A 22762-nucleotide genomic window follows, 5' to 3' on the forward strand; every position below is an offset into this window, starting at 1 on the left:
TCTACCCTGGAATCCAGGTCACTCTTTTGCCAGCCTGGACAGCTCACCACTTCAATGTCCACAGCTGATGGACTTCCTCAGAGATATGGCAGTGCTGACCACAGGCCTTCCTGAAGGGTCCCTGTTTACTGGCCTCTCCCCACGGCTATCTGTTCCCAACTCTGAGAAAGACTGCCTCTCCCTCAATGACTCCCACAATGTGGTAATGAAGATGGTCAGCACTGTCCAGGTTCTCTGCCAAGAATCCTCCAGGACACCATGCCTCTCAAAAGTCAGGGACCACACATAGTTTTGGTGCCAAACCTCAGAGATAGAATCCCGGTCTCCTCCACCAATATGCTGCTCAATCTTGGATTAACCTCCTGAACTCTCCTGAACCTCACTTACCACATCTATAAGAACAACTGTCCATCTGTCCCACTCACAGGGCAGATGTGAGGGGAGAGGGAACAGCATACACATAATTACCTATACATCCAGGTCCAATAAGGCTGCAGGGTACACATGAGTCTCTCTCTGGGTCTTGCAAAGCAATGCAAAGGTGGGTATGAGCATTGTGCTCATCTGGGGAGCCCCCCAAAAAGTTTAGTGGAAACTGGCCACATAAGAACATGTCTACAACCTAAAAACTTGGGAGTTTTAATGAAGAATTCTCATGGTAAAGACTGATAACCTACACCAACAGTCATTTACTCTGTGCCTCTTTAGAAATAACCCCCAAATTTCCATGCTACAGCAATGTGCATCATGTCCACATGACCAATGGTTGAGCCATGAGATATAATGAAAAACACTGCAAGGCACTTAGAATTTTACTTATAAAAGATAGTACGACCCCTTCTATCCTCCTTCCTCCCTGCTGACTGGAATGCAGATACGATAGCTGGAGCTCAAGCCACCATCCTAGACCATGAGACAACACATGAAGACAGCAGAGCAGCAAGAGAGCAGGAACCCTGGTGTGAACACTGTGGAATCCTCTCATCAGCTGCAGACCATCTACCTCAGGACTTTCAGGTGAGAGAGAAATGATCTGCAACCTTGTTTAAGCCACTGTTATTTCTGCAGGTTTTTGAAAAATTATAGACTTAAACCTAACAAGAACTCTGATAATGATAACATTCTTTTTTAAAATGTTCACTTTACTGATTTGAGTAGTTGCTAAGACTAATGAAGGGGTCAAAAATACTGTTTTCTATTTTCCTCAAGCCTCACCATAACCCCATAGGTTAACCTGGCATTTATACTCAGAAGATTAGCTATCGCTAGGTGCAAAAAAAAAGTTCGAGTGCAAATATGTGAGGGCTGAGAGAAGTGAGGATAGGATGATAGGGGGTCCCAAACAGAGGTCACAGGAAGAAGACACTGGAAGGCAGGAGGGGTGCCCCAAGCCCCCTCTGTGCTTAGGAGAGCCTGGGTGACTCTTGGAGGGGGTGCTGGCCCCCACACACATACCTTTCCAGAGAGCAGTCCCATCTTTATACTATTTTAAGACTGGGCTTTCAGAATAAAGTTGTCACTACTAAGGGGGACAAAAAAAAAATAAAAAAAGCTTTTTTGAAATTGAAAACCACTGATGCTGTCTACCTCCTCTACTTTCCTAAGTCAGAAAGGTTGAAACAGCTGCTCAAAATCATGTGGCAAGGGACTTGTGTAGCCAGGAGAAGAAGCTGCTCTCCTGGGCAGGGTTCTATCCTCTACCCTCAGAAGCCCCCATGCTCCACCCAGAATCAAGCTTACTTACAATCCCACAAACACATCAGATAAGGTCAACTCCAGCCTTTCCTGTTCAAGAGCGGTTAACAGATCAAGATCACCAGAGCTGACTCTAGGTGATGGATACATATACTTAACTTCATTATGGATCTAGCTTAAACCCTGGGTGATCTAGCCCAATTCCCACCGAAACCTCATCCTTAAATCTCAGTTTGGCACCATATCCCATGTTGATTTTATTTTAAAGACACGGCAACAATTTTATGATTTCAGATACAACGTAACTCCAGCCTATTCCAATGCAAAGTAAAATCTCATCAAATTTAATAGTCAACATTCCTATCAAGCAGAAGAAACAGAAGTCAGCATCTCATTCCAGCTACTCATGCCTTCAACAGTACCAAGCATAGATTTCCTAAAGCAAGTCTATTAGAAGACAGTTTGCGTTGCTCTGATCGACCACCCTCCACCTTCCTGCCACCATCTGCCCCTCACAATTTTCCAGAAGCACACTACCATGCCACACCCACCTTTCCAATTCTCTTCTCCAGAAGGTCTCTGTAGCTCTGGAAGAGAGCTAGTCTCAGGGACCTGAAAGCTCAGTATGTCTCCATGACAGTCCACAGGCCAGCTCTGCCCACTGCGGTGATGGTGTGTACCTTCCAGAGACATGTAGCCAGGAAATGACATACAGAGATGGCGCCCTCAGGCTGTAGAATCTGCCTGTGCCCTGATCAAGATCCCTACTGAGCCAAAAGCCTTGCAGTGGCCTTAAGCCTCTGTAACAGGGACTTGTGTACTTCTGTGTTCCCACACGAGCTGAGCACCCACAGGTCCTCAACAAACCTTTGAGGATGACCAGATCCCACTCGAGTGTCATGAAACTACAATGTACACACACCTGTGAGGACACACCTTGAAGCATCACCACACACATAAACTGCCAGCTACCTCACATACCCATACATACCTAGGTTTGTGTATGCAAACGGTCCCGAGGCTGCCAAAGAACTGCTAACAACCAGCTGCACTATTTCAGCACATGAGACGCACACCTACTATGTGCAGAGCGTGCAGCTCACCAGGAACCACCCTGCCTGCCAGAGCACTTTCTGCAAGGACCTGGGGGAATGAGGTCAAAGCCCACCTCTTGTATGCCGAGTGGTCGTTCTTCACGCTGCACTTCATGTTCTTCAGTTCATCCAGCACAGCAAACATGTTAATGAACTTGCCCAGCGTGATCAAGTAGGCTTCAGACACGAAGTCCTTCCTTCTCTCGGCATGGCAAAGGCGCCTCACCTCCCCACAGAATCGTTCAATGGCATTTCTCTGAGCAGAGGAGTGGAGGGCATAAAGGCCATTATCAGTGACAGACCTCTAACTCCATGCCCAGCTTCAAGCATGTTATCTGGACTCACTATTCCTTTTTGATGAAATACCCACCCAAATGAGTGGATTTTATAGCTCAGTTAAAGAGACTTGTTTCTATAAAGTAATTTCCACATGCCTTTGCTCAGTGACAAACATCATTTATTTTCTACTTTACCAACTACATCCTAAAACAAAAGAATTTGGTTGATTATACAAGCAAAGTTACTGAGAAAAATGCTCCAACAGAAGGTCTACAAATAGATGTTGTAGCACTCAGAGGTGAAAAGGGGTGTTAGGGAAATTTTTCCTCTTGACAACCCTGAAGATAAAACAAAAATTCTTCTCCTAGTAAGTTCTATCTTCTTCCTTTCCTGAAGAATCTATAATAAAAACTTCATACATGTCCAAAATAAATCTTTAAAAAACTATCAAATCTCCTTCCTGTGGCTACTCTGCCTAACCAGTGGGCCAAAGGAGCCAAGGCAGAGCAAGGACCACTAAGTGGACAGTTAGGAGAAGCTGAGAGAAAGAAAAGACCTGAAACACAAGATGAATAAAAAGTATGAACTGACGGAATGACAAACACATTTGGAACTAACAGAAAACAGTCTTCATGGAGGAAATACAAATTTACTCTCAAAGAGACAAGAGAAGTGAAACACAAAAGAGGTATTTATTCTAGAAGGGTCAGTAAAGCTTTAGACTGACAAAGGCTTTGTTCCTTTTTGTCTCAGAAACTGTTACGGTTGCTTTAATTCACATGCACTCTGTTTAGTAAGTCATGGTGATGGGTGAGAGTGGACCAGATTCCCACTCCTCTGCATTAAACTCCTAGGATTACTTCACTGTCGTACCTGGAAGTACATAAAATTCATCAGTTTTGTGACCTCAGGCTCCAGGACCTCTACGGTTTTCTCATAAATTTCCACTCTATTAGGCTGCTCGTTACATTTCACCTAGGAATAAACAAGTATGACATAAAGAGGCTTCAACTTAGCTAGAAGTGAGAGGGCAGGGCACTGTTAGGGCAGAGCCAGCAGTCCCAACCCACTGTAGGGTGGAGTGGCATGGGGTGGGGGAGGGGGACAGGGCTGGTGGAGTGCGGGTGTGGTCTGGCTGAGATGGGGGGAACCAGAAGGGTAGGAGCATTGTCTGTAGTGGGAGAGGGGGGCCGCACAGCCAGCAGGGATGGGGTGAGGCATGGCTGGGATGGGGACACCTGTGGGATGGCCCGAGAGCAGCTCCTCCAGGTGTACAGCATGACCGCGTACTCTTGGCCCTCCTCCAGCATTTCATTCTGCAAGAAAATGAAATTTACACAGGGCAAATCAAAGGTAAGCAGGAAAACAATCGTAAAAAAGGAGACACCATTTTGCTAAAGTCCAGAAGCATAAACTATCCTGACTCTCACTTTGAGGGATAGACAAGTACCAAGAACTGCACACCACCAGACAGTTGCTAAGAAGCTGGTGACGCTGCAGTGCAGCACTGTAGCCATAATGCCCGCCCAAAACACTCCCGTGGCTTCCCTTGGCTGGAGAGGAGCCGGCATGCCCCAGGGCACCTGCCACAGCCACTATTCCTCAACTCCACTCACCCCTAAACAACCTGCTGGCACTGCAGACCTGAAGTTGAGAACAGGGGCCAGTATAGGGTAGATTTGCACAGGGTCTTCAAGGCCTTACCACCAGGCTACAAAGAGCCACTGGACTCATAAGACTGAGGCAACTCTGTCATCCCTAGTGAAGGGGAGGAAAAGCTAGAAGTATTTCTGCAGCACTTAAAATCCAGAGAGAGTATCCATGCAAAGACTGCCATTATTTTAAAAACTGCTTTTGTGTCTACTCCTTTCACATTGTTTTCTTTGGCAAAAATGGCAGAAAATGCAGAGATATTCTAAACATGTCAACTATAATTTCATCATGTGCTTGAGATCCTTTAAAATGTTTACAACTTTTGACCCAGTAACTTCACTTCGACAAATCTAGCCAATGGGAATAATGATGTGTTTGGAACAATATTCACCACTACATTTTTTATTACAAAGAAAAAAAGGGAAACTAAGTAAACATGCAAAAATAATTAAACTGAGGAAGTTTACAAAATGGGACTTGACAGCTATTAAAAATTACTTTATCTGGCACATTTTCATGACATGTGAAAAGTTTGTGAAATCATTAAAATACCTACCAACAGTGTAATTCCTTCATGCAATCTGAATCACATTTGAGTGTATTACTGCTTGTATGAGTACAGGTATAAATAATGAGAGAGAATGGACTCCCTGTAAATGCTGACAAAGGTTTTCTCTTTGTTTCATCTACGGATGCTCAATATTCAGAAAGAACATGTATTATTTTTATAATAAGAAAAACAAAGCCTTCTCTAAAAACATAAAGCATTTTTATCCACTTTCTTCTCTTTCTCCTTACTATATACCATATCAGGATAACACCAAAAAAGTGTACATTTGCCATCACAGGTACTCATCCCCCAAGGAAAACAAAAACATGCAGAAGGAATTACCATGCTAGAATGGACAGTCGCCTGTTCAATATATCTTGCAATACCAGTAACAAATGCATTTCTGTCTTCAAAGTTAGTGTTGAAATTTGGCTGAAAGGAAGAGAAAAACCATCATGTGGAGGTCAGCATTGTAGGTAGTGCACCCCACTCCTACCCAGCACAAACCTGGTAGAGCAGTGAGGATGGTGGGGGCTCAATGCAGGGCTGCTGGTCAGGCAAAGGCAGCTCTTCCAGGAGGTCCACATTGGACAGTGCATCCTCCAGCGTCACCTGGGCCGCCATCTTGGCCTAGAACAAAACAGAAAGCCACCTGAGCTGTGAGGAAGGGTGGAGATACTCTGACAATCATTCCAAGGTGGGGAAATCAGACCCCCACTCACCTGACCCCTCTCTTGAGGGCAATGGAGATGGCTGAAGTGATCATGGCCAATCTCTCCTAGGCTTGCTCACAAAGGAGTCATGATGTAGCCTCTTCTGGCCTCCAGGAATGTCAAAGTGTAGGATACATGGACCACCACACATACTGTTGCTTCCTGTCACCCTTCCCACCTTGGAGCCATTGTCCCTAGTAGGCTCTCTGGGAGGATCTGACAACCCCTCATGGAGCCAGAGGAGGGAATGTCCTCTTCAACAGTATGTCTCCCCCAATGAAGAAGGCACAGCCTCCAAGGGGGCAACAGTGCTTCCCTGCCTACAGACACTTCCCAGATGGTTCCTCTAAGCAAGATTACACACTAACGATAAAGGTGGTAAAGGTCAGAGCTCTTCCTCCAGGGACAGCCTGTAGGGACTACTAAGGTGAGTGACGAGGGTCAACATGAAAAAGGGAGGGGGCTGTTGGTAAAGGACTGAAAGCACAAACAAGGCCCTGTGCAGGGAAGCACTGAAATGGAGGTGGATGTCATCTAAACACATCTGTGCCAGCTCCAGAGGAGAGGAAACAGCACACACCAGCCTGCCTCCTGCTGAATGCTGCTCTGATCCTGGATGGGATACAGGGAGTAGTAGCTCCATCCCCAGAGGCAACACAGCAAGAAGCTCTGACCCCAGATGGGACATGTGGGGCCACTATATGTATTGTAAGGAAAGAGCAGCAGGCAGGCTGGCAAGAACACTAAATGGAAGAGGTACCCAGTTGCTCCTCCCAACAGTGGGCGCCGGACAAGGTGTGGGTGTAGAAGTGCATGGTGGAACTAGTTACTAAACCCGGAGCTATTGGCTAGAGAACCAAAAAGGGAACCCCAGGGCACTGGAAAGCCCCAGGCACAATGTGGAGAGGAAGAAATCTCAAAACAGCAAGCCCATAAAGTTGCTCATGAACTTTGGGCCCACCCCCAAGCTGTATGTGTATGAATCTGATCCTCTCACACCACAACCCCTGAGACCATAGCTGGCTCCCAGATGGCAACAGGCGGCACTCATGAGACAGACACAAATGGCACTGCAGAGGCTCTGAAACAGAACTGACACCAAATCATACCCCAGAGAAGGCAGGTCAGAACCACAGCCTAAATTGAACCAAGTGGTTTGCCTGCTAAAATAAAAAATCAGCATTCTCCCAGGACTTAAGATCCAGAGTCCCATTTCATAATATCCACAATGTCCAGTTGCAGTCCAAACTACTCAGCACACAAAGAACCAAGAATGTCTTAACTCCTATAGGAAAACATGATTAACATATACTGACAATGAAAGAACACAGATATTACAATTATTTAGCAGAGTTTAAAGCAATGACTATGAAAATGCTCTGACAAACAATGATAACACTCTCAAACTGAAAGAAAAAAAGAAATCAAAAGCAAGGGAAAAAAGATACTATATAAAAAGAACCAAATAAAAATTGTAGAAATTTTGAAACTAAAAAATACCATACTAAAATTTTAAAAACCCCCTACATAAGCTCAAGGCAAAAAAAGATTCTATGAACTTGAAGATAGAACAATAGAAATGATCTAATTTGAACAATAGAAAAAAGGTTGAAAAAACATGAGGAGACTTGGGGGACCTTTGGTACAAGAGAAATGGCCTAATATTTGTGTCATTAGAGTGCAAGGGGTGCAGAAAGTGGGTGAAAACAACGGCCAAAAACCTCCTACATTTGGCAGAACACCCATGTATGAATTCAAGAAACTTAATGGATCCCAAATAGGATAAACCTAAAGAAATCCATACCAAAGGCACCTGGTAGTCAGTTAAGCACCTGCCTTTAGCTCAGGTCATGATCCCAGGGTTCTGGAATCAAGCCAGGCATGGGGCTCCCTGCCCAGCAGAGAGACTGCTTTTCCTTCCCCCTGTATGTGCTCCCTCTCTCTCTCACTCACTCACTTTCTCTCACTCAAATAAAAAATCTTAATTAAAAAAAAAAAAGAAAGAAATCCATACCAGACACATCATAGTCAACTGTTATAAACTAAAGTAAAGAAAAAAAAAAACATCTTGAATGAATAATCACAGGGCTACAAGGCACAGCATAAGGAATAGTCAACAATATTGTAATACTGATGTATCGGGACAGATGGTAGCTATACTTGCGGTGAACATAGAATAATGTAAAAACTTGCCAAATCACTAAGTTGTACACCTGAAACCAGTGTAACATTGTGTGTCAACTATACTCAAATTTTTAAAAAAAAATTAACTGGTGAAAAAAAGAAAAAATATCTTGGAAACAGAGAAAAAATGCTTTATTACCTAGAGAAGAACAATTTGAATGCCTGTGGATTTCTCCTCAGACACCGAGGAGACCTGAGAAAGTAGAAAAACACTTTTTAAGTCTGCAAGGAGTGTCAACACAGAATCCTACAACAAATAAGAATATTCCCAGATGAAAGAAAATAAAAAGGATTCATAGGCAACAGGCTAATCAAAGTTCTTTTAGATAAAAGGGAAGTAATATCAGAAGGACTTGGGACACAGACCAAAGCAAAAGCAATCCAAAGGTTAAACAGGGAGCAAAGAGAATAGACTATTTCCTCCACAGTTCTTTAAACAATGTTTAGGGGTTGAAATAAAAAATTAAAACGCTAACAGGGTTTCACTGATTATAAATGTAATATGTAAGAGAACTATGACATTAGAGGGGAGGCAAAAGGACCTACGTGGTATAAGATTTCTACATTCCACTTGAACTAGTGAAATACTGATTTGAAGTACCCCAAAAAGTTAAGTGTGTGCTTTATAATCCCAGAGCAAGCAAAAAACAAAAACAACAACAAAAAACACCACCAACCAAAAAACAAACATGAAAAGCAATATAACTTACGAAAAGATCATATGTAATAAATTATAATGGAATACTAAAAATGTTCAGACAAGCTAACAGAAGGCAGGAAAAGGAAGCAGAGCAATGAAAAAAATAGGGATCCTCTCTCTGCTATTTAAGGACATAATGAGAAGTTGCAACATAGAAAAGGGTCCTCTAAGTCTGTGACTAATTCCAATATGTGGCTTTTTTCCCCCACACCACCAAGTAATTCTTGAATACCAACTGGGTATCCTACAATTCAGCTTAATTCTGACACTATCTACATGCAGACAGCATCAGATCCCACAAGTTAAGGACTCAGTCCTACAAGGCTGCCCCCTCCTCCACTTCAGATACCAATCAAAAGTCCGGGTTCTCTAGTGTGCTTCTGATCAACCAGCCATAAACCAGAAGTTCCCATGACCCCTCTCCTTGGGTTCAATTTATTTGCCAGAGTAGCTCACACGACTTAGGAAAATGTTCTACTTACTAGATCACCAGTTTATTATAAATGACGTAACTCAGGAAAAGCCAGATGGAAGACAGACAGAGGGCAAGTTATGAGGAAAGGGTGCTGAACTTCTATGCCCTCTCTGAGTGCTGTACACTCTTCCCAAATGTCTACATATTTCATCAATCCAGAAATTCTCTGAACTCTGTCCTTGTGGGCTTCCTTACATGAGTAAGAATGACTGATTAAATCACTAGCGGTTGGCAAAGGATTTAACCTCCAAGGTCAGGAAGGTAGAAAAGTTCCATCCTCTAATCACATGCTGCATCTCCTGACAACCAGCCCCCTTCTTAAGGGGCTTTCCAAAAGTCACCTCATTACCATAAACCCAGGTGTGGTTGAAAGGCGTTTGTTATAAATATCAATATCTTCATTACCACTTAAGAAACTATAAGGGTTTTAGGAGCTCTCTGTCAGAAACAGATAAAGACCAAATACATATTTCTTATTAAAAATCTGAATGTTATAGACCCTCACCAGACAAGACCATGCTGGGACCCTGACTCCCTGATCCCAGACTTCTAAGCCTCCAAAATTGTGAGAAATAAATTTCTACTATTAAAAAAAAAAAAGTGTGTGTGTGTGTGTGATGTCCAATCATATCAGGAATTACACTGATTATATATTTATACACACACACACACACACACACTGGCAGACGAGTAGGAGACTTTAGTTTCATCTAATCCCAGGAATGCAGCTAGACAGCTATCAAACCATTCTGAACACCTGTGAACTCAACTGGAGAACTAAAAACAGAATAGCTTCAACTCTACAAATAGAAAAGCGACCACTTTATACAAGAATGACAAGATGGAAAAACCTACCTCAAAAAAGAGAACAAGAGGTAGTACTAACTGCCAGGGACCTAATCAGTATGGACATAAGTAAGATGTCAGAACCAGAGCTCAGAATAATGATTATAAAGATACCAGCTGGGTTTGAAAAAAGCATGGAAGACACCAGAGAATCCCTTTCTGGAGAAACAAAAGAACTAAAATCTAATCAAGTCAAAATCAGAAAGGCTATTAATGAGACGCAATTAAAAAATGGAGGCTCTAACTGCTAGGATAAATAAGGCAGAAGAGAAAAGATACAGAATACAAAATAACGGAAAATAAAGAAGCTGAGAAAAAAAAAGACAAACAACTACTGGATCACAAGAGGAGAATTCAAGAGATAAGTGATACCATAAAATGAAACAGTATTAGAATAATTGGGATCTCAGAAGAGGAGACTTAAAAAAAAAATCTGAACACACTAAAAGCCAGAGGTTGACAGAAAGGATGAAAAAATCCTTAACTATATGCCAGCTATAAGAAACTCACCTCAAATACAACGACATATGTTGAAAGTAAAAGGGAAAAAGGGGAAAGTACCAGTCCAAAGGAAGCTGCAGTAGCCACGTGAGTAGTAAACTTCGGAGCCAAGAAGACAACCAAGGATAACGAGGTGGACCACGCAATGACAGGTCATTCACCAGGGAGACAGAACCATGCTCAATGTGGATGCATCGAATAGGAGAGAGAGTTCCAGACTACATCAAGCCAACACCAACAGGACTGAAAGGAGAAGTAAATCCATAAGCGCACTGGTGACAGCAACAATTCTGTCCTTGACAGGAAATCAGCCAGAACACAGAGGAACTGAATACTGGGACCTCGGGGGCCTAAACTGGCATTCACACAAAACTCCTCTTGACAAAAGATCTCTACTCTGTATGTTTCTAACTATAAATTTAAAATGTAGCAGGTAATTTTTCAAAATATCTGGTCCTTTTACAGACAAGGAAAACAGCCTTTTAAAAATTTCCACGATCAACTTCCTTCTATCATCAGGACTTCCCGTTCCGCATACTTAAAAAAGAAGACGCCCAGGATAGCAAAGCACTGAGTAGCAAGGGCTGGTCATCGCCCTTGCCACTGCCCTTGCAGAGTCAGTGTGGGGAGTCCCAGTGATGGCTTCTGAGGCACCAGGCTGCCAAACGACATGCCTCCTACGGATCGAGCCCTAAGTCCCACTTTTGGCCCTTGGCATGGCTGGAAACCAAGCTGTGCCAGGAGAGGCCTGGGGGCTCCTGCAGGCCTTCCATACCCTCACGCCACCCGTGTGGTCACTGAGAAAACTGGTCAGACCAACCACCCAGGGCAGCCACACTGCCCATGTGACCAGTCACCTTGGCCTCCTGCCCAAAATGCATAGGACCCTTCCTTCTCCCCCTCCTCTGCCCAAGAGAGACCACCCTTAGTCGGGGAAGAGGTAGTGCAGGAGGCTCACAGACAGGGTCAGTGACATACTTAGGTCACATCCAAGGAAAAACATAAATGTTCAACTTAATCCAAGTAAGTACTTAAGGACACTTTTCTCATATAAAAATAGCAATATTTGTGTGGTACATACACACAATGAGATATAATTAATAAGGAAAGAAATTTTCACAAAGGCTACAACATGGATGAACCTTGACGACATCATGCCAAGTGAAATAAATCCGTCACAAAAGGACAAATAATGTATGATTCCACTTATGTTAGTACCTAGAGTAGTCAAAGTCACAGAGAGAAAGTAGAATGGTGGTTTTCAAAGGTTGGAAATGGGGAATTAGTGTTTAATAGGTAGAAAGTTCCCATCTGGGAAGATGGGAAAATTCTGGAGAAGACAGTGGTGATGGTTGCACAATACTGTGAATGCACTCAATGCCACTGAAGTGTGCACTTAAAAATGGTCAAAATGGTAAATTTGACCTTACAATTTTTAAAAATCAAGACCAAAAAAAGTAGCAATACTTATTGTACAGAAATCAGGAAATATGGGAAAGGAAAAAAAAAGCCATAATCTCCCCATCCCCCACAGAAAGAAGATAATATGATACAAGCTGTTTTGTAAGCTGCTTTTTTCTTCCAACTTCCATAAAAATGTTCAAGTTGTTGAACATTTATCTGCAGCACCTTTTTCACTTTCTGTGGACCACTAGCCAAGGACCTGCTACAGGTCACTGCTGTTCTTTCCCATCTGTCACATTTTCATATTTCATCTTTTTCAGTCATAAACATTTCCCTAAGAAACACTCTGCCACGTGGAGCCCTGTAGTTGCCATGAACACACATGCACACACACACACGCACACACTCACAAACCCAGGACCGCACAAACACTCCCATGTCTCTCCATCCTGTGCCTCCTCCACAAATGCATTTCTGCATGGTCTCTGCCTCAACCACATTAAGGAAAGGTAGGAAAAGTCAGCTCTGGGTCCAAGCTTCCAAAGTCTTGGTTCTGACTTGTTCTTTGACACCTCACAATTCTACCTCCAAGACTTCTTTTAAATCCATTTACTTTTCTCCATCTCTAATTGCCACCAACAAACTCTATCCTTACCGTGGGTATCACACTACTCTAGAAATGAAGTGCACGCTCAGTGCAACCACTCTGGCCACAGGAACTCGCCCCTTCCTGCCTCGTCCCCTCAGGCCCACTGGAGTTTTCTCCCAGTGTGACATCTGCCTCATGGCCGCTGGTCCCCTTCCCTGCTCACTGCCAATGCTGCTGCCAGCCCCCACAAAGCTTGTATTGTGTCCCCAAGACAAGGGAGCCCATCTGCCTAGCTATCACATGACCCATGGGGCAGAGCCTCCAACTGCACTGAAGGAGTGATGAGACTTTCTAACCAGCTTCCACGATGCCAAGGCCCCAAACCATAATTAAATGACTTATCTGGAATGGTACTCAACCCTGCCAGTGCTGCCAGGTGGGAATTTACAGTTTAACAACTCCATCACATTTCTGTCTTCACCAATTCAGCTCACATGAACATGTACAGAGGTGTATACCAGTTGGGGGTCTGGTCACAGCAGGATGGCTTGTGACCACAGGCACAAAGGGAAGAACATGTGGGAGCAGAGAGTGAAGGCAGCCATCTGCAAGCTTGGAGAGAAACCTTGGAAGGAATCAACCCTGCTGACACCTTGATCTCAAACTTTCAGCTTCCATTAACTATGAGACAATACATTTCTGTTGCTTAAGCCACCTGGTCTGTGGCATTTGTTCCAGCAGGCCAAGCAAACTAACATAGAGCTGAGAATGAGTCAAGAATTGCCCCAACAGAAGAGGAGTCAAGAGGGTGGAGAAGTAGCAGGCTCAGATGACATCAGGTAGCAGGAGATCAGCTAGATAGCTTATCAAACCATTCCGAACACCTACAAATCCAACAGAAGACCGAAGAGAAGAGCAGCAATTCTAGAAACAGAAAATTGACCACTTTCTGAAAGATAGGACTGGCGGAGAAATGAACCCAAGGCAACAGGAAGACACACTTTGGGGGAGGGGCCGGCTCCCGGCAAGCAGCAGAGCAACGGAGCACAAAATCAGAACTTTTAAAAGTCTGCTCCACTGAGGGACATCGCTCCAGAGGCTAAGCCGGGGTGAAGCCCACGCAGGGACAGCGTGGTCTCAGGTCCCGCGGGGTCACAGAAGGATCGGGGGTATCTGAATGTCGCACAGCTCAAAGGTATTAGACCGGGGAAGCCAGCTACAAAGACAGAGCCGAGGAGTGAGCTCTCAATTCAGGGTTTCCTTGAATTGTGATCTGTGGCATAGGCCACAAGATCCGGGGAAACCCCCCTGGAAGAGCGCAGGGATCTGCAGGGTTTGGAGACTCCAGGCGGGGCTGTGTGCCAGAGACAGAGATGCTTGGTCACAGGCTGTGAGCTCGGAGCGCAGCCGGGGGCCAGGGAGACTGGCGTAACTGAGCGCTTTTCTCCCAGGGCGCACTGAGGAGTGGGGCCCAGAGCTCTCTGCTCCTCCGGGCCAGAGATTGGGAGGCCGCCATTTTCATTCCCGTCCTCTGGAACTCTACGGAAAGCATTCAGGGAACAAAAGCTCCCGAAAGCGAACCTGAGCGGATTACTCAGCCCGGGCAAATTCCGCCACGGGCAAAAGACACTTGAGAATCACTACAACAAGCCTCCCCCACAAAGGATCAGCAAGAAATCCAGCCAAGACCAAGTTCACTTACCAAGGAGAATAGCAGAATTCCAGAGGAGGAGAAAGCAAAGCATGGAATTCATGGCTTTCTCCCCATGATTCTTTACTCTTGCAAAGTTAATTTTTTTTTAAATTTTATTTTCTCCTTCTGCTAAAGTTTTTTTAACTTTTACTCTTTCCTCTGTTAACGTTTTTTAACTAGTTTATCTTAACAATACCTTTCATAAAAAAAAGAATCTTTCTTGAATCTTCCTTATTATAGTCATATTTTATCCTTCATTGTATCTAACTTTATTTTTTGTATACACATAGGGTTTTTTCTTCTAAAAAAATCTGGGATACAACTTCTAAAAGATCAAATTATACCCTAAATCTAACACAGGGCTTTGTTCTAGTCTCCAGCCTGAGCAAATTCTCTCCACTTTCTTTTTCTTTATTCTCCCAACCAACTTATCTTATCAACTCCTTTTTTAGAAATTAAAAAAAAAACCTTTTTTTTCATCTTTATCGTCATATTCCATCCCTTTATTGTCTTAACCCTTATATATGTTTTTCTTCTTTAAAATTTTGGGAAGTAGTTTCTTCTAAGAGACCAAATACTCCCCAAATTAAGTGGGTGACCCTGTTCTACTCACCAGACTAATATATATATTTATTCTTTTTTATATTTTTTCTTTATTTTTTTAATTTTTTTTTTCTGAATTTCTTTTCACCTCCTTACTTCCCCCCACGATTTGGGGTCTCTTCTGATTTGGTTAAAGCACATTTTCCTGGGGTCTTTGCTACCCTTTTAGTATTTTATTTGCTCCTTCATATATTCTTTTTTTTTTTTTTTTTTTTTTTTTTTAAAGATTTTATTTATTTATTTGACAGACAGAGATCACAAGTAGGCAGAGAGGCAGGCAGAGAGAGAGGGGGAAGCAGGCTCCCTGCTGAGCAGAGAGCCCGACGCGGGGCTCGATCCCAGGACCCTGGGATCATGACCCGAGCCAGAGGCAGAGGCTTTAACCCACTGAGCCACCCAGGCGCCCCAACCTTCATATATTCTTATCTGGATAAAATGACAAAGTGGAAAAACTCAGCACAAAAAAAAAAAAAAAAAAAGAACAAGAGGCAGTACCGAAGGCTAGGGACCTAATCAATACAGACATTGGTAATATGTGAGATCTAGAGTTCAGAATGACGATTCTCAAGGTGCTAGCCAGGCTCGAAAAAGGCATGGAAGATATTAGAGAAACCTTGTCTGGAGAAATAAAAGCCCTTTCTGGAGAAATAAAAGAACTAAAATCTAAGCAAGTTGGAATAAAAAAAGCTATTAATGAGGTGCAATAAAAAATGGGGGCTCTTGGGGCACCTGGGTGGCTCAGTGGGTTAAAGCCTCTGCCTTCGGCTCAGGTCATGATCCCAGGGTCCTGGGATCGAGCCCTGCATCGGGCTCTCTGCTCAGCGGGGAGCCTGCCTCTCCCTCTCTCTCTGCCTGCCTCTCTGCCTACTTGTGATCTCTGTCTGTCAAACAAATAAATAAAATCTTAAAAAAAAAATGGGGGCTCTTACTGCTAGGATAAATGAGGCAGAAGAGAGAATTAGTGATATAGAAGACCAAATGACAGACAATAAAGAAGCTGGGCAAAGAAAGACAACTACTGGACCACGAGGGGAGAATTCAAGAGATAAGTGAGACCATAAGATGAAACAACATTAGAATAATTGGGATTCCAGAAGAAGAAAGAGAGAGGGGAGCAGAAGGTATATTGGAGGGAATTGGTGTAGAGAATTTCCCTAATATGGCAAAGGGAACAAGCATCAAAATCTAGAAGGTGCAGAGAACCCCCCTCAAAATCAGTAAGAATAGGTCCACACACCGGCATCTAATAGTAAAATTTACAAGTCTTAGTGACAAAGAGAAAACCCTGAAAGCAGCCCGGGTCAAGAAGTCTGTAACATACAATGGTAAAAATATTAGATTGGCGCAGAGTTATCCACAGAGACCTAGCAGGCCAGAAAGAACTGGCATGATATATTCAGAGCACTAAATGAGAGAAAAACACGCAGCCAAGAATACTATACCCAGCTAGGCTATGCAGCCAAGAATACTATATCCAGCTAGGCTACCACTGAAAATACAAGGAGAGATAAAAAAAAGTTTCCAGGACAAAAAAAACTAAAAGAATTTGTAAACACCAAACCAGCTCTACAGGAAATATTGAAAGGGGTCCTCTAAGCCAAGAGAGAGCCTAAAAGTAGTAGATCAAAAAGGAACAGAGACAATATACAGTTAATAGTCACCTTACAGGCAATACAATGGCACTAAATTCATCTCTCTCAATAGTTACCCTGAATGTTAATGGGCTAAATGCCCCAATCAAAAGACACAGGGTATCAGAATGGATTAAAAAACAAGACCCATCAATATGCTGTCTACAAGAAACTCATTTTAGACCTAAAGACACCTCCAGACTTAAAGTGAGGGGGTGGAAAACAATTTACCATGCTAATGGACATCAAAAAACGCTGGCGTGGCAATCCTTATATCAGATCAATTAGACTTTAAGCCAAAGACTATAATAAGAGATGAGGCAGGACACTATTCATACTCAAAGGGTCTGTCCAGCAAGAAGATCTAACAATTTTAAATATCTATGCCCCTAACATGGGAGCAGCCAACTATATAAACCAATTAAGAACAAAATCAAAGTAACACATCAACAATAATACAATAATAGTAGGGGACTTTGACACTCCCCTCACTGAAATGGACAGATCATCCAAGCAAAAGATCAACTAGGAAACAAAGGCCTTAAATGACACACAGGACCATGGGCATCACAGATATATTCAGAACCTTTCATCCCAAAGCAACAGAATACACATTTTTCTCTACTGCACACGGAATATTCTCCAGAATGGATCACATCGTGGGTCATAAGTCAGGTCTCAACCGGTATCAAAAGATTGGGATCATTCCCTGCATATTTTCAGACCACAATGTTCTGAAGCTAGAACAAGAGGAAATTGGGAAAGAATTGAAATATGTGGAGACTAAAGAGCATCCTTCTAAGGAATGAATGGGTTAACTAGGAAATTAAAGAAGAATTGAAAAAATTCATGGAAACAAATGATAATGAAAACACAATAGTTCAAAATCTGTGGGACACAGCAAAGGCAGTCCTGAGAGGAAAATATATAGCGATACAAGCCTTTCTCAAGAAACAAGAAAGGTCTCAAATACACAACCTAACCCTACACCTAAAGGAGCTGGAGAAAGAACAACAAAGAAAGCCTAAACCCTGCAGGAGAAGAGAAATAAGAAAGATCAGAGCAGAAATCAATGAAATAGAAACAAACAAACAAAAAACAATAGAACAAATCAACGAAACTAGGAGCTGGTTCTTTGAAAGAATTAATAAGATTGATAAACCCCTGGCTGGACTTATCAAAAAGAAAAGAGCAAGGACCCAAATAAAATCATGAATGCAAGAGGAGAGATCACAACCAACACCAAAGAAATACAATTACAAGAACATATTATGAGCAACTCTACGCCAGCAAATTTGACAATCTGGAAGAAATGGATGCATTCCTAGAGACTTATGAACTACCACAACAGAACCAGGAAGAAATAGAAAACCTGAATAGACCCATAACCAGTAAGGAGATTGAAGCAGTCATCAAAAATCTCCCAAAAAACAAGAGTCCAGGGCCAGACAGCTTCCCAGGGGAATTCTACCAAATATTTAGAGAAGAATTAATTCCTATTCTCTTGAAACTGTTCCAAAAAATAGAAATGGAAGGAAAACTTCCAAACTCATTTTATGAGGCCAGCATTACCTTGATCCCAAAACCAGACAAGGATCCCATCAAAAAAGAGAATTACAGACCAATATCCTTGATGAACACAGATGCGAAAATTCTCACCAAAATACTGGCCAATGGGATCCAACAGTACATTAAAAGGATTATTCACCATGGCCAATTGTGATTTATTCCAGGGCTACAAGGTTGGTTCAACATCCGCAAATCCATCAATGTGATACAATACATTAATAAAAGAAAGAACAAGGAACATATGATACTCTCAATAGATGCTGAAAAAGCATTTGACAAAGTACAACATACTTTCCTGATCAAAACTCTGCAAAGTGTAGGGACAGAGGGTACATACCTCAATATCATCAAAGCCATCTATGAAAAACCCACCGCTAATATCATTCTCAATGGAGAAAAACTGAGAGCTTTTCCGCTAAGGTCGGGCACACGGCAGGGATGTCCATTATCACCACTGCTATTCAACATAGTATTAGAAGTCCTAGCCTCAGCAATCAGACAACAAAAAGAAATTAAAAGCAACCAAATTGGCAAAGAAGTCAAACTATCACTCGTTGCAGATGATATGATACTATATGTGGAAAACCCAAAAGGCTCTACTCCAAATCTACTAGAACTTGTACAGGAATTCAGTAAAGTGTCAGGATATAAAATCAATGCACAGAAATGAGCTGCATTTCTATACCCCAATAAGACAGAAGAAAGAGAAATGAAGGAGTCAATGCCATTTACAATTGCACCCAAAACCATAAGATACCTAGGAATAATCCTAACCAAAGAGGCAAAGAATCTATACTCAGAAAAGTATAAAGTACTCATGAAAGAAATTGAGGAAGACACAAATAAATGGAAAAATGTTCCATGCTCATGGATTGGAAGAACAAATGTGAAAATGTCTATGCTACCTAAAGCAATCTACACATTTAATGCAATCCCTATCAAAATCCCATCCATTTTTTTCAAAGAAATGGAATAAATAATCCTAAAATTTATATGGAACCAGAAAAGACCTTGAATAGTGAGAGGAATATTGAGAATGAAAGCCAAAGTTGGTGGCATCACAATTCCAGACTTCAAGCTCTATTACAAAGCTGTCATCATCAAGACAGTATGGTCCTGGCACAAAAACAGACACATAGATCAATGGAACAGATTAGAGATCCCAGAAATAGACCCTCAACTCTATGGTCAACTAATCTTCAACAAAGCAGGAAAGAATGTCCAATGGAAAAAAGACAGTCTCTTCAACAAATGGTGTTGGGAAAACTGGATAGCCGCATGCAGAAAAATGAAACTGGACCATTTCCTTACACCAAAAGACAACTGACAGAATGGGAGAAGATATTTGCAAATGACATGTCAGATAAAGGGCTAGTATCCAAAATCTATGAAGAACTTATCAAACTCAACACCCAAAGAACCAATAATCCAATCAAGAAATGGGCAGAGGACATGAACAGACATTTCTGCAGAGAAGACACCCAGATGGCCAACAGACACATGAAAAAGTGCTCCACATCACTCGGCATCAGGGAAATACAACTCAAAACCACAATGAGATACCACCTCACACCAGTCAGAATGGCTAAAATTAACAAGTCAGGAAATGACAGATGTTGGTGAGGATGCGGAGAAAGGGGAACCCTCCTACACTGTTGGTGGGAATGTAAGCTGGTGCAACCACTCTGGAAAACAGCATGGAGGTTCCTCAAAAAGTTGAAAATAGAGCTACCCTATGACCCAGCAATTGCACTACTGGGTATTTACCCTAAAGATACAAATGTAGTGATCTGAAGGGGCACGTGCACCCAAATGTTTATAGCAGCAATGTCCACAATAGCCTAACTATGGAAAGAACCTAGATGTCCATCAACAGATGAATGGATAAAGAAGAGGTGGTATATATATATACAAAGGAATACTATGCAGCCATCAAAAGAAATGAAATCTTGCCATTTGCGACGACGTGGATGGAACTAGAGGGTATTATGCTTAGCGAAATAAGTCAATTGGAGAAAGACAACTATCATGTGACCTCCCTGATATGAGGAAGTGGAGATGCAACTTGGGTGGTTTGTAGGGTAGGAAAAGAATAAATGAAACAAGATGGGATCGGGAGGGAGACAAACCATAAGAGATGCTTAATCTCACAAAACAAACTGAGGGTTGCGGGGCCAGGGGGAGTGGAGGGGGTGGGCAGGGAGAGTGTGGTGGGGTTATGGACATTGGGAAAGGTATGTGTTATGGTGAGTGCTGTCAAGTGTGTAAACCTGGAGATTCACAGACCTGTACCCCTGGCGCTAATAATACATTATTGTTAATTAAAAAAGAAAATAATTAATTAAAAAAATCTGAAGATTAAAAAAATATATATATATATTGCCCCAACAGGATCCTTATGCCCTTACACCAACTGGCTGCTAAAATCCACCATGTGCCGGTGTTTTCTGATCATGAAACAATATATGCTCAGTGCAGAACAAGCAGATGGCTAGGAGTAAAACCAAGGCCAGTGGACTGCTTGGACCTCCTTCTCAAAGAGCTACCACGGGCACTTCTGGTGTGTGAGTCCCCACACCCCCTTCACAGTAAACTGCAAATAAGGCACTCTCCTTGGTTTACATCATTAAACAATGTCAAGCTAGGCTTTTCTCCATTGACTGAATCTCTATCGGCAGTAGTCCCCAGACCTCAAGTTTGCCTCCAAGCTCTACAGCTTGTCAAATTATAAAACTGCCATTTTAACAAACCACCAACTGATTTTGTGAATTTAACAATTTTTAAAATAAAGATTTCAAAGGACATATTGAATGTACTTTTTGCTCTTCCAGTGGCTGTTCGAATACCTTTGAATCACTCAAAGGTATCCCCTTGGCTCAGGCGATAACCTATGCTCTGGAGAGCTACTCAGCATTTTCACCATTGGTGAGTGAGAGCTGGTCAGTGGTCTGAATTAGGGAACCCTGCACAATATGCTGTGTGCCCCACTTACCCAGCTTATTCTTTCACTCAGGCTGTGTCCATGGCATGACCCTGGCATGTGGACTACATGCCCATGAGCTTGAAATGGAGAGAAGGGGAGCAGGGAAGGGAGGGAAGGCTGTGCTGTGACACACTGGAACACTCTCAGCCCAGTGAGATCCCAGCTAGGCTACTTCCTCCTCCCATGCCCTGTACTCCCTACCCTTAGGTGAGGCACTCCTAGGACACAGGGGACCTCAGGTGGGAGTCAAGCAACCACAGGTTGCTCACTACCAGGAAGAGACTCATGGAGAATGGAGGCTCAGGTCTGTGCAGGGCAGGGTCTTCAAAATCTTGCTGGCATTTGCCTCCCTAAGAGGTATCTAACTATACATTCCCCTTTCCCACTGTGACACAGACCATCACAATGGAATGCACAAATCCCCCTCACACAGCCTTGACAACACTGCAAGTGCAGGTCCTGCCCAGAGCAAACTAGGGGCATCCCTTCCTTTCACCTCCCACCTGGAGCTAGGTGTGCACCACAGGTGAACACCAGGGGACCCTAGGTGGGGATCAAGCAACCACATGTAGATAGGAGGATGGGGTTCCCAACACTGGGCTGGAGGGCCTCACAGCTGCCTGCCGGAAAGGCAGTGTCCACCCTCACTGGGCAATGTCTGCCCCTCAGCCTCAGATTCACCCTAACATCTCAACAAGTTGTCCCCTCAGCCGCCCTCAATATGGGGCCATCACACCTTGACAGATGAGCAGATCAAGGCTCAGAGGCCCCACAACCAGAGCAGGGACAGAATCACCCACCCCATTGCCAGGCACTGTGTCCACTTGGGTAAAGGCCAGAGGCAAACAAATAGGTCAATAAAGTGAGTTTCACAGGGGTGAGTGCAGGTGTTAGGAAGCAGCCATGGAGGGGATCCTTATGTTTTAGCAGATGAGAGGATAAACTTCTATCACCATAGAGCTAGTCTTCTGTTCTATCACCATTCCCCTAGCACTGTTGTGGAAACAAAAAAATTGAAAACGTTTTGGGTGAAATCATTTGCATGTATCTGGAAGAACATTCATCCTCCAGTGTGAAAAAATGAAAATAAAGAGCAAAAGGAAGTAAATGTCAAAGAAGGTTGAACCTAGAGACAATGGATATCAGCTTGAGAAAGTGACTCATTTAGAAGAATGGCTCAAAAACACTAAGAGAAACAGCTCAAAATGTAAACATAAGTAAACTGATTCTGGTTACTTCTGTTTCTAATACAGCCTCTAAATTTAAATCTTTATTAAATCAAACATTTAACTCCAGTAGGTCTCACATATTCACAAAGGAACTCAGCACAAGTTCCACAGATCTGTAACTTTTATCAAGGCAAGGTCTTACTTAGATGAATTGCTGTCCAGAAAAACAGAAATGAAATTAAAACTGTTAAACTAGGTACATGCCTATTAATAAATATTAAGCTTCCAAGGGCCAGGAACCAGACTGGGTTGGGTCTCACTGTCAGTAAGATATGGTGGCAGCTAACTCAATTCACAGTCAGGACTGAAAATTGACCCCAAAGCCCTGGAGGGGTAGGTAGTAGTATGTGTAGCAATAGCTAGCACTCGAT

At 42.8% G+C, this 22762-nt stretch overlaps 1 protein-coding gene across 3 annotated transcripts in view; it reads right to left on the minus strand.

Moving 5' to 3' along the window:
- The window catches only part of CYFIP1 (cytoplasmic FMR1 interacting protein 1), a 119991-nt gene that overhangs the window by 66940 nt on the left and 30289 nt on the right, over nucleotides 1-22762 (minus strand). For 2 of the 3 annotated variants that reach the window (XM_080809536.1, XM_080809535.1), the window contains exons 2-6: nucleotides 5779-5901; nucleotides 5614-5703; nucleotides 4307-4384; nucleotides 3942-4043; nucleotides 2864-3045 (exon numbers count right to left, since the gene is read on the minus strand). In XM_080809536.1, the coding sequence (XP_080665662.1) occupies nucleotides 2864-3045; nucleotides 3942-4043; nucleotides 4307-4384; nucleotides 5614-5703; nucleotides 5779-5895 (569 nt within the window). In that variant the 5' untranslated portion in view covers nucleotides 5896-5901. The remainder of the gene's footprint in view (nucleotides 1-2863; nucleotides 3046-3941; nucleotides 4044-4306; nucleotides 4385-5613; nucleotides 5704-5778; nucleotides 5902-22762) is intronic. The other variant, XM_080809537.1, reaches the window with a different exon arrangement.

This window comes from Martes martes (assembly GCF_963455335.1).
Source record: "Martes martes genome assembly, chromosome: 7".
In the NCBI taxonomy this organism is placed as follows: domain Eukaryota; kingdom Metazoa; phylum Chordata; class Mammalia; order Carnivora; family Mustelidae; genus Martes; species Martes martes.